Genomic DNA, 13,864 nt, shown 5'->3' on the forward strand with positions numbered 1-13,864 from the left:
AACAAACTCACTTCACCTACTCACCGCAAACTAAGCGCATCTCCTCATCGCAACAAACTCTGTGCACCTACTCACCGCAACAAACTCACCGCTACAAACTCACTACACCTACTCACCGCAACAAACTCACTGCACCTCCTCACCGCAACAAACTCACTGCACCTCCTCACCGCAACAGACTCACCGCCACAAACTCACTGCACCTCCTCACCGCAACAAACTCACTGCAACAAACTCAGTGCACCTACTCACCACTCAGTCACCGCAACAAACTCACTGCACCTCCTCACCGCCATAAAGTCACTGCACCTCCTCACCATTATACAGCAGTGTTTCCATTTCTTCGCACTTTTTGTCGTTATAAACCGATACATCGAATCCCAGGTTCTTAAAACAGCGAAAGAGATCACCGGCGTCTTTATCCGTCCCATTACGTGTGCACATTCCTGAGTGATGATAGAGATGAATAAATAATACAATCCTCCTATCCATCACTAGAGATCAGCGGTGACATCACTGAGAATACAGCCTATCCATCACTAGAGATCAGCGGTGACATCACTGAGAATACAGCCTATCCATACACTAGAGATCAGCGGTGACATCACTGAGAATACAGCCTATCCATTCACTAGAGATCAGCGGTGACATCACTGAGAATACAACCTATCCATCACTAGAGATCAGCGGTGACATCACTGAGAATACAACCTATCCATCACTAGAGATCAGTGGTGACATCACTGAGAATACAGCCTATCCATCACTAGAGATCAGCGGTGACATCACTGAGAATACAACCTATCCATCACTAGAGATCAGCGGTGACATCACTGAGAATACAGCCTATCCATCACTAGAGATCAGCGGTGACATCACTGAGAATACAGTCTATCCATCACTAGAGATCAGCGGTGACATCACTGAGAATACAGCCTATCCATCACTAGAGATCACCGGTGACATCACTGAGAATACAGCCTATCCATCACTAGAGATCAGTGGTGACATCACTGAGAATACAGCCTATCCATCACTAGAGATCAGTGGTGACATCACTGAGAATACAGCCTATCCATCACTAGAGATCAGCGGTGACATCACTGAGAATACAGCCTATCCATCACTAGAGATCAGCGGAGACATCACTGAGAATACAGCCTATCCATCACTAGAGATCAGCGGTGACATCACTGAGAATACAGCCTATCCATCACTAGAGATCAGCAGTGACATCACTGAGAATACAGCCTATCCATCACTAGAGATCAGTGGTGACATCACTGAGAATACAGCCTATCCATCACTAGAGATCAGCGGTGACATCACTGAGAATACAGCCTATCCATCACTAGAGATCAGCGGAGACATCACTGAGAATACAGCCTATCCATCACTAGAGATCAGCGGTGACATCACTGAGAATACAGCCTATCCATCACTAGAGATCAGCGGTGACATCACTGAGAATACAGTCTATCCATACACTAGAGATCAGCGGTGACATCACTGAGAATACAGCCTATCCATCACTAGAGATCAGCAGTGACATCACTGAGAATACAGTCTATCCATCACTAGAGATCAGCGGTGACATCACTGAGAATACAACCTATCCATCACTAGAGATCAGCGGTGACATCACTGAGAATACAGCCTATCCATCACTAGAGATCAGCGGTGACATCACTGAGAATACAGCCTATCCATCACTAGAGATCAGTGGTGACATCACTGAGAATACAGCCTATCCATCACTAGAGATCAGTGGTGACATCACTGAGAATACAGCCTATCCATCACTAGAGATCAGCAGTGACATCACTGAGAATACAGCCTATCCATCACTAGAGATCAGCGGTGACATCACTGAGAATACAGTCTATCCATACACTAGAGATCAGCGGTGACATCACTGAGAATACAACCTATCCATCACTAGAGATCAGCGGTGACATCACTGAGAATACATCCTATCCATCACTAGAGATCAGCGGTGACATCACTGAGAATACAGCCTATCCATCACTAGAGATCAGCGGTGACATCACTGAGAATACAGTCTATCCATACACTAGAGATCAGCGGTGACATCACTGAGAATACAACCTATCCATCACTAGAGATCAGCGGTGACATCACTGAGAATACATCCTATCCATCACTAGAGATCAGCGGTGACATCACTGAGAATACAACCTATCCATCACTAGAGATCAGCGGTGACATCACTGAGAATACAGCCTAATCATCACTAGAGATCAGCGGTGACATCACTGAGAATATATCCTATCCATCACTAGAGATCAGCGGTGACATCACTGAGAATACAACCTATCCATCACTAGAGATCAGCGGTGACATCACTGAGACTACAGCCTATCCATCACTAGAGATCAGCGGTGACATCACTGAGAATACAACCTATCCATCACTAGAGATCAGCGGTGACATCACTGAGAATACAACCTATCCATCACTAGAGATCAGCGGTGACATCACTGAGAATACAGCCTATCCATCACTAGAGATCAGCGGTGACATCACTGAGAATACAGCTTATCCATCACTAGAGATCAGCGGTGACATCACTGAGAATACAACCTATCCATCACTAGAGATCAGCGGTGACATCACTGAGAATACAACCTATCCATCACTAGAGATCAGCAGTGACATCACTGAGAATACAGCCTATCCATCACTAGAGATCAGTGGTGACATCACTGAGAATACAGCCTATCCATCACTAGAGATCAGCGGTGACATCACTGAGAATACAGCTTATCCATCACTAGAGATCAGCGGTGACATCACTGAGAATACAGCCTATCCATTCACTAGAGATCAGCGGTGACATCACTGAGAATACAGCCTATCCATACACTAGAGATCAGCAGTGACATCACTGAGAATACAGCCTATCCATCACTAGAGATCAGCGGTGACATCACTGAGAATACAGCCTATCCATCACTAGAGATCAGTGACATCACTGAGAATACAGCCTATCCTTCACTAGACATCAGCGGTGACATCACTGAGAATACAGCCTATCCTTCACTAGAGATCAGCGGTGACATCACTGAGAATACAGCCTATCCATCACTAGAGATCAGCGGTGACATCACTGAGAATACAGTCTATCCATTCACTAGAGATCAGCGGTGACATCACTGACAATACAGCCTATCCATTCACTAAAGATCAGCGGTGACATCACTGACAATACATCCTATCCATCACTAGAGATCAGCGGTGACATCACTGAGAATACAGCCTATCCATTCACTAGAGATCAGCGGTGACATCACTGAGAATACAGCCTATCCATCACTAGAGATCAGCGGTGACATCACTGAGAATACAGTCTATCCATACACTAGAGATCAGCGGTGACATCACTGAGAATACAGCCTATCCATCACTAGAGATCAGCGGTGACATCACTGAGAAAACATCTTATCCATCACTAGAGATCAGCGGTGACATCACTGAGAATACAGCCTATAGATCACTAGAGATCAGCGGTGACATCACTGAGAATACAGCCTATCCATCACTAGAGATCAGCGGCGACATCACTAGAGATCAGCGGTGACATCACTGAGAATACAGCCTATCCATCACTAGAGATCAGCGGTGACATCACTGAGAATACAGCCTATCCATCACTAGAGATCAGCGGTGACATCACTGAGAATACAGCCTATCCATCACTAGAGATCAGCGGTGACATCACTGAGAATACAGCCTATCCATCACTAGAGATCAGCGGTGACATCACTAGAGATCAGCGGTGACATCACTGAGAATACAGCCTATCCATCACTAGAGATCAGCGGTGACATCACTGAGAATACAGCCTATCCATCACTAGAGATCAGCGGTGACATCACTAGAGATCAGCGGTGACATCACTGAGAATACAGCCTATCCATTCACTATCCCGCCTGTACCGCACACATAGAACCGCCATCACCTGTCCTCTCATTGAAGTTCTTGTTGTTGATGATGATACATTTGCCGACTTTCCCATAATTCATTGTGTACTGATGTTCTTTGTTAATAATTCGCTGGATCTCTCTGGACGTTTTCTCTGAGTCATTTTTCTTTTTTCTAGAAGGAGAAAAAAAAAATAATTAAGATTGTGTTATAAATCACTACAACTCCCAGCATGCCCGGACTGACTAGAAACAAGGCACTAGGAAACACACACATAGAGCAGACATTATAATCCGCACCATGCTGCAAAAGTCAGCAATCTATAAAGCATAGCAGGCAGACTGCTACATGTGCACATGACCCAACCAACTGCACACAGTGCTCCTAATATATCCAATACTACACTGCAGTCACAGGAGGCGCTATAGGCTACAACAAGATTACTGCAGACTGTAGGAAATTACCTCATAGCAGTGACAGCCACAGTGCCCCCCCATAACAGTGACAGCCACAGTGCCCCCCCCATAACAGTGACAGCCACAGTGCCCCCCATAACAGTGACAGCCACAGTGCCCCCCCCATAACAGTGACAGCCACAGTGCCCCCCCCCATAACAGTGACAGCCACAGTGCCCCCCCCCATAACAGTGACAGCCACAGTGCCCCCCCCATAACAGTGACAGCCACAGTGCCCCCCCCATAACAGTGACAGCCACAGTGCCCCCCCATAACACTGACAGCCACACAGTGCCCCCACAACACTGACAATCACAGTGCCCCCACAACAGTGACAGCCACAGTGCGCCCCACAACAGAGACAGCCACAGTGCCCCCCATAACAGAGACAGCCACAGTGCCCCCCCCATAACACTGAAAGCCACAGTGCCCCCCCATAACAGAGACAGCCACAGTGCCCCCCCCCCCATAACAGAGACAGCCACAGTGCCCCCCCCAACAGAGACAGCCACAGTGCCCCCCCCAACAGAGACAGCCACAGTGCCCCCCCCATAACACTGACAGCCACAGTGCCCCCCCCCATAACACTGACAGCCACAGTGCCCCCCCCCATAACACTGACAGCCACAGTGCCCCCCCCCATAACACTGACAGCCACAGTGCCCCCCCATAACACTGACAGCCACAGTGCCCCCCCATAACACTGACAGCCACAGTGCCCCCCATAACACTGACAGCCACAGTGCCCCCCATAACACTGACAGCCACAGTGCCCCCCATAACACTGACAGCCACAGTGCCCCCCCATAACACTGACAGCCACAGTGCCCCCCCATAACACTGACAGCCACAGTGCCCCCCCCATAACACTGACAGCCACAGTGCCCCCCCATAACACTGACAGCCACAGTGCCCCCCCATAACACTGACAGCCACAGTGCCCCCCCATAACACTGACAGCCACAGTGCCCCCCCATAACACTGACAGCCACAGTGCCCCCCCATAACACTGACAGCCACAGTGCCCCCCCATAACACTGACAGCCACAGTGCCCCCCCATAACACTGACAGCCACAGTGCCCCCATAACACTGACAGCCACAGTGCCCCCATAACACTGACAGCCACAGTGCCCCCCATAACACTGACAGCCACAGTGCCCCCCATAACACTGACAGCCACAGTGCCCCCCATAACACTGACAGCCACAGTGCCCCCATAACACTGACAATCACAGTGCCCCCATAACACTGACAGTCACAGTGCCCCCATAACAGAGATACTTTGCTCCCCATAATAGAGACAGCTACAGTGCCCCCATAACACTGACAACCACAGTGCCCCCATAACACTGACAGCCACAGTGCCCCCCATAACACTGACAGCCACAGTGCCCCCATAACAGAGATACTTTGCTCCCCATAATAGAGACAGCTACAGTGCCCCCATAACACTGACAACCACAGTGCCCCCATAACAGAGGCAGCCACAGTGTCCCCATAACAGAGACAGCCACAGTGCCCCCATAACAGAGACAGCCACAGTGCCCCCATAACAGAGACAGCCACAGTGCCCCCATAACAGAGACAGCCACAGTGCCCCCATAACAGAGACAGTCACAGTGCCCCCATAACAGAGACAGTCACAGTGCCCCCATAACAGAGACAGCCACAGTGCCCCCATAACAGAGACAGCCACAGTGCCCCCATAACAGAGACAGCCACAGTGCCCCCATAACAGAGACAGCCACAGTGCCCCCATAACAGAGACAGTCACAGTGCCCCCATAACAGAGACAGTCACAGTGCCCCCATAACAGAGACAGCCACAGTGCCCCCATAACAGAGATACTTTGCCCCCATAACACTGACAGCCACAGTGAACCTATAACACTGACTTTTATATCCTCTGTATATGACAGGTAGGTACGAGGAGCCGCAGGTGCAGGGACACTTACACTTTGTTATTACAGGTGGAAATAACAGTAAATCAGGTTTTTGTAGATTTGTGGGAAATTTTACAAAACGAGGAAGAAAATGATTTCTCTGCCGGATCAAACCTCACACATTCAAGAAATGAGCCAAATATAGACAAAAGAACAGCGCAAAACACAAGAGAGGTCAACAGCGCGTGTCCAAACAAGATGACACCGGCAGGGCCGCGCAGACACCGGCAGGGCCGCGCAGACACCGGCAGGGCCGCGCAGACACCGGCAGGGCCGCGCAGACACCGGCAGGGCCGCGCAGACACACACCGGCAGGGCCACGCAGACACCGGCAGGGCCGCGCAGACACCGGCAGGGCCGCGCAGACACACACCGGCAGGGCCGCGCAGACACCGGCAGGGCCGCGCAGACACCGGCAGGGCCGCGCAGACACCGGCAGGGCCGCGCAGACACACACCGGCAGGGCCACGCAGACACCGGCAGGGCCACCCAGACACCGGCAGGGCCACCCAGACACCGGCAGGGCCACCCAGACACCGGCAGGGCCACCCAGACACCGGCAGGGCCACCCAGACACCGGCAGGGCCGCGCAGACACCGGCAGGGCCACACACACACACACACACACACCGGCAGGGCCACACTCACACAGATGACACCGGCAGGGCCACACACACACAGATGACACCGGCAGGGCCACACACACACAGATGACACCGGCAGATTCACACTCACACCGCTGACACCGGCAGGGCCACACACACACCGCTGACACCGGCAGGGCCACACAAACAGGGGGTTACCTGTGGACTACGCTACGTGTTCCCATTTAAATTAATTGGGCTCCTATACGTTTTATGGCGCATATTGTGGGGCATAGTGAGAAAAGTGAACACTGTTCACTTAATGGGTTAATATCGCAGCCAGCTGCTGTAATGTGATAGATACCGGCTGTTGTAAAACTACAACTCCCAGCATGCTCTGACAGTATGACACACAGGGGTTACCTGGGCTCCTCATTGAGCGGCACTCCACTCTGCATCTGAACACGAGCCGGGTCTCCTGCTGCTGTTATATGCCGTGGCCTGCTCCGCCGGTGCCCACCATGCTCCAGGCTACTGTGTACAAAGCTCTGCTGCTCCGCACATCACTGCCTCACCTGACTCAGCAGGGTCCAGCTGGATTATTCTATGGAGCCATTGAACTCCGACCCCAGCCCCCCCGGCCTGTGCTCTGCCCGGTGTATTCAGGCCCCTGACCCCCTAACTGCTGAGCAGAGCAAAACTCCAGACCCTCAATGACAGGGCCGCACATAAAGCCCCCACACTGCAGATTACATGTGTGTACGTGTGCCCTGCCTCACCAGACGGGGGACCTGCCTCACCAGACGGGGGACCTGCCTCACCAGACGTGCGCCCTGCCTCACCAGACGGGGGCCCTGCCTCACCAGACGGGGGCCCTGCCTCACCAGACGTGCGACCTGCCTCACCAGACGTGCGACCTGCCTCACCAGACGTGCGACCTGCCTCACCAGACGTGCGACCTGCCTCACCAGACGTGCGACCTGCCTCACCAGACGTGCGACCTGCCTCACCAGACGGGGGCCCTGCCTCACCAGACGGGGGACCTGCCTCACCAGACGGGGGACCTGCCTCACCAGACGGGGGACCTGCCTCACCAGACAGGGGGACCTGCCTCACCAGACGGGGGACCTGCCTCACCAGACGGGGGCCCTGCCTCACCAGACAGGGGGCCCTGCCTCACCAGACAGGGGGCCCTGCCTCACCAGACAGGGGGCCCTGCCTCACCAGACAGGGGGCCCTGCCTCACCAGACAGGGGGCCCTGCCTCACCAGACAGGGGGCCCTGCCTCACCAGACAGGGGGCCCTGCCTCACCAGACAGGGGGCCCTGCCTCACCAGACAGGGGGCCCTGCCTCACCAGACAGGGGGCCCTGCCTCACCAGACAGGGGGCCCTGCCTCACCAGACAGGGGGCCCTGCCTCACCAGACAGGGGGCCCTGCCTCACCAGACAGGGGGCCCTGCCTCACCAGACGGGCGACCTGCCTCACCAGACGGGCGACCTGCCTCACCAGACGGGCGACCTGCCTCACCAGACGGGCGACCTGCCTCACCAGACGGGGGACCTGCCTCACCAGACGGGGGACCTGCCTCACCAGACGTGCGACCTGCCTCACCAGACGTGCGACCTGCCTCACCAGACGTGCGACCTGCCTCACCAGACGTGCGACCTGCCTCACCAGACGGGGGCCCTGCCTCACCAGACGGGGGCCCTGCCTCACCAGACGGGGGCCCTGCCTCACCAGACGGGGGCCCTGCCTCACCAGACGGGGGCCCTGCCTCACCAGACGGGGGCCCTGCCTCACCAGACGGGGGCCCTGCCTCACCAGACGGGGGCCCTGCCTCACCAGACGGGGGCCCTGCCTCACCAGACGGGGGCCCTGCCTCACCAGACGGGGGCCCTGCCTCACCAGACGGGGGCCCTGCCTCACCAGACGGGGGCCCTGCATCACCAGACGTGCGACCTGCCTCACCAGACGTGGCGCCCTGCCTCACCAGACGGGGCGACCTGCCTCACCAGACGGGCGCCATGCCTCACCAGACGGGCGCCATGCCTCACCAGACGGGCGCCCTGCCTCACCAGACGTGTGAGGTGTCCCGGTACCGTATTTCATACGTTACCTTTGTGGAGGTCCCCATAGTCAGAGTCCCTAGGAACGTCGGGGTCCCTCTTCTATATTTATCCCCTTGTCACCCCTCAGTCTATAACTGTATAGCAATTCATATAAATATAAGTATAAATATGTATATATTTAATTTCCTACCTGTCCAAGCGTAGCAGGACCTGCGGGTCACGTGATTAGGTTAGAACTCTATGGTTTTGTTACAGGACCTTTGGAGGTTCCCGTGACGTCTTCACCCACAATGCACTGTAACGGTGAGTGACAGTTGTTACGGACCAATCCAAAACGACTCAGCCCCTGCCCATATAAGGGAGCTGCCCCATCTAGAGTCAGCAACCCAAGAGAGGGATCAAGAAGAGGTAGGACCTCCGCAGCTTACAAGACGATTTACTAGGCCAAAGCCTTGCAGCCTCGGCCTCTAACCTAGCGGATAGATTAAGCAATTCCCCGCTACTCACCGCAAGATCACTGGACCTAAACGCACCCCTAAATCCAGCGGATCTCTGCTATACAATCCCTAAGAAGCTAAATTGGGCTTATCTGATCCCAACCGACTGTCAATCGCTGCTCAGCTATATCTGTAGAGACTCTGTTATCTGGACTGTTACTATTGCTGCATGTACAGAAATTCTTCAGTAAAAGTTCCTGCAAGTTTTCAGTTGACAGCGGTTGTGGACAATCCTTTATTTCTGCATCACCTATTGCTCTTGGGAAGGGTGGCAATAGGCCTATCAAGATTACAGCATTTAACCCTCACCCTGGCGTCACGAGTGACAAGGGTTAACGGCGCCCTTACCTATCCTGAACAGCAACACCCTAACTACCCTACACCCCCACAAGGCTTTATCCCCCAAGGTTACCAGACGTCTGCCCTGCCTCACCAGACAGCAGGCAGTATCACACATGATCCTAAGCTGTTTTAGATACATCAACTCAGCCAATAGTATCACACAAGAGGAGCTTAGATACAGCAGCTCACCGACTCTTTTCTAACACCTTCTAGTCCAGACTAAAGACGTCTCCTGAACCTTTTCCCTCAGTGGTGCAGCAATCTTAGTGGTTGCAGTTCTCAGGAGGGGGACATAATCAGGGATAGAAAAGTATTCAACCCCCCCGGTTGCAAAACTACAACTCCCAGCATGCCCGGACAGCCTTTGGCTGTCCGGGCATGCTGGGAGTTGTAGTTTTGCAACAGCTGGAGGCACGCTGGTTAGGGAACACTGCTCCAGAGTCTATTCATAGGCTACGGGCTCCTGTCATGGAGAACGTCCCTCAGACCCGCAGCATCTTCCACCAAACACCAGAACAGGAATAACCGGCTGTAACAGGAAGGAGCCGGAACATCACACAAAGAGAGTTCCCCGGGGTGGAATTTGGGGGTGACACGGTATTAGATTACAGCAGACGGACAATAAACACCTGAATAGCTAAATATGTACAGAACTCTAAAAATAGGAGCAGAATATTGAAGTTTATTTAGTGCGAAACCTAATGGAGGACTCTGCTTCTGATCTGGTTGTTTCGCCCCTGAACATACATCCTCAGGGGGGCGCTGCACCTATTGTTTGATTTAATTTAATTACCTTACTACTGGGGTGACACACTGTAACAAACCTCCTCCTCATGTAATCTCCTTATTACTGGGGTGACACACTGTAACAAACCTCCTCCTCATGTAATCTCCTTACTACTGGGGTGACACACTGTAACAAACCTCCTCCTCATGTAATCTCCTTATTACTGGGGTGACACACTGTAACAAACCCACTCCTCATGTAATCTCCTTACTACTGGGGTGACACACTGTAACAAACCCCCTCCTCATGTAATCACCTTACTACTGGGGTGACACACTGTAACAAACCTCCTCCTCATGTAATCTCCTTACTACTGGGGTGACACACTGTAACAAACCCCCTCCTCATGTAATCTCCTTATTACTGGGGTGACACACTGTAACAAACCCCCTCCTCATGTAATCACCTTACTACTGGGGTGACACACTGTAACAAACCTCCTCCTCATGTAATCTCCTTACTATTGGGGTGCCACACTGCAACAAACCTCCTCCTCATGTAATCTCCTTACTATTGGGGTGCCACACTGCAACAAACCTCCTCCTCATGTAATCTCCTTACTACTGGGGTGACACACTGTAACAAACCCCCTCCTCATGTAATCTCCTTACTACTGGGGTGACACACTGTAACAAACCTCCTCATGTAATCTCCTTATTACTGGGGTGACACACTGCAACAAACCTCCTCCTCATGTAATCTCCTTACTACTGGGGTGACACACTGCAACAAACCTCCTCCTCATGTAATCTCCTTACTACTGGGGTGACATACTGCAACAAACCTCCATCTCATGTAATCTCCTTACTACTGGGGTGACACACTGTAACAAACCCCCCTCCTCATGTAATCTCCTTACTACTGGGGTGACACACTGTAACAAACCTCCATTTCATGTAATCTCCTTACTACTGGGGTGACACACTGTAACAACCCCCTCCTCATGTATACACCTTACTACTGGGGTGACACACAGTAACAAACCTCCTCCTCATGTAATCTCCTTACCATTGGGGTGACACACTGTAACAAACCTCCTCCTCATGTAATCTCCTTACTACTGGGGTGACACACTGTAACATACCCCCTCCTCATGTAATCTCCTTACTACTGGGGTGACACTGAGGTGCAGATTTCTTCACACACAACACAACAGTAGTGACTACTCCGTCTATATAGAGCCGGCCCTGGTAGGACTCCTGCACCCCCACCTATCTGTGATCCCCCGACCTACACCCACCATTTCTTCATCATTTCCTGCCCAATACTTTTATCACTCCCCCAGTCCTGTTAATCCCCATATAATACCGCCATACAGCTCCCAATAAGACAAGTATGCAGTGCCTAACAATACAAGTATACACTGTCTATTAATACTGCGATATAGAGACCAATACTACTGTACACTGCCTAATAATACTGCCATATAGAGACCAATACTACTGTACACTGCCTAATCATACTATAATATAGAGGTCAAATAATACTACTGTACACTGCCTAATAATACTGCCATATAGAGACCAATACTACTGTACACTGCCTAATAATACTGCCATATAGAGACCAATACTACTGTACACTGCCTAATAATACTGCCATATAGAGATCAATACTACTATCCACTGCCTAATAATACTGCCATATAGAGACCAATACTACTATACACTGCCTAATAATACTGCCATATATAGATCAATACTACTGTACACTGCCTAATAATACTGCCATATAGAGATCAATACTACTATACACTGCCTAATAATGTCATATAGAGACCAATACTACTATACACTGCCTAATAATACTGCCATATAGAGACCAATACTACTGTACACTGCCTAATAATACTGCCATATAGAGACCAATACTACTGTACACTGCCTAATAATACTGCCATATAGAGACCAATACTACTATACACTGCCTAATAATACTGCCATATAGAGACCAATACTACTATACACTGCCTAATAATACTGTGATATAGAGACCAATACTACTGTACACTGCCTAATAATACTGCCATATAGAGATCAATACTACTATACACTGCCTAATAATACTGCCATATAGAGACCAATACTACTATACACTGCCTAATAATACTGCCATATATAGATCAATACTACTGTACACTGCCTAATAATACTGCCATATAGAGATCAATACTACTATACACTGCCTAATAATGCCATATAGAGACCAATACTACTGTACACTGCCTAATAATACTGCCATATAGAGACCAATACTACTGTACACTGCCTAATAATACTGCCATATAGAGACCAAATAATACTATACACTGCCTAATAATACTGCGATATAGAGACCAATACTACTGTACACTTCCTAATAATACTGCGATATAGAGACCAATACTACTGTACACTGCCTAATAATACTGCCATATAGAGATCAATACTACTATACACTGCCTAATAATGCCATATAGAGACCAATACTACTATACACTGCCTAATAATACTGCGATATAGAGACCAATACTACTATTCACTGCCTAATAATACTGCCATATAGAGATCAATACTACTATACACTGCCTAATAATACTGCCATATAGAGACCAATACTACTATACACTGCCTAATAATACTGCCATATAGAGACCAATACTACTATACACTGCCTAATAATACTGCCATATAGAGACCAATACTACTATACACTGCCTAATAATACTGCCATATAGAGACCAATACTACTGTACACTGCCTAATAATACTGCGATATAGAGACCAATACTACTGTACACTTCCTAATAATACTGCGATATAGAGACCAATACTACTGTACACTGCCTAATAATACTGCCATATAGAGACCAATACTACTATACACTGCCTAATAATACTGCCATATAGAGACCAATACTACTATACACTGCCTAATAATACTACCATATAGAGACCAATACTACTATACACTGCCTAATAATACTGCCATATAGAGACCAATACTACTATACATTGCCTAATAATACTGTGATATAGAGACCAATACTACTGTACACTGCCCAATAATACTGCGATATAGAGACCAATACTACTGTACACTGCCTAATAATACTGCCATATAGAGATCAATACTACTATACACTGCCTAATAATACTGCCATATAGAGACCAATACTACTATACACTGCCTAATAATACTGCCATATATAGATCAATACTACTGTACACTGCCTAATAATACTGCCATATAGAGATCAAT

The 13,864-nt window shown here is 50.0% G+C and overlaps 1 protein-coding gene across 1 annotated transcript in view; it reads right to left on the reverse strand.

Annotated features, from left to right (window-relative positions):
• Window positions 1-13,864, reverse strand: part of CASP7 (caspase 7) — a 52,913-nt gene that overhangs the window by 20,804 nt on the left and 18,245 nt on the right. The window contains exons 3-4 of the mRNA XM_056529868.1: window positions 3,983-4,119; window positions 318-446 (exon numbers count right to left, since the gene is read on the reverse strand). Coding sequence (XP_056385843.1) covers window positions 318-446; window positions 3,983-4,119 — 266 coding nt within the window. The remainder of the gene's footprint in view (window positions 1-317; window positions 447-3,982; window positions 4,120-13,864) is intronic.

This window comes from Hyla sarda, chromosome 7 (assembly GCF_029499605.1).
Source record: "Hyla sarda isolate aHylSar1 chromosome 7, aHylSar1.hap1, whole genome shotgun sequence".
NCBI classification, from domain to species: Eukaryota; Metazoa; Chordata; class Amphibia; order Anura; family Hylidae; genus Hyla; species Hyla sarda.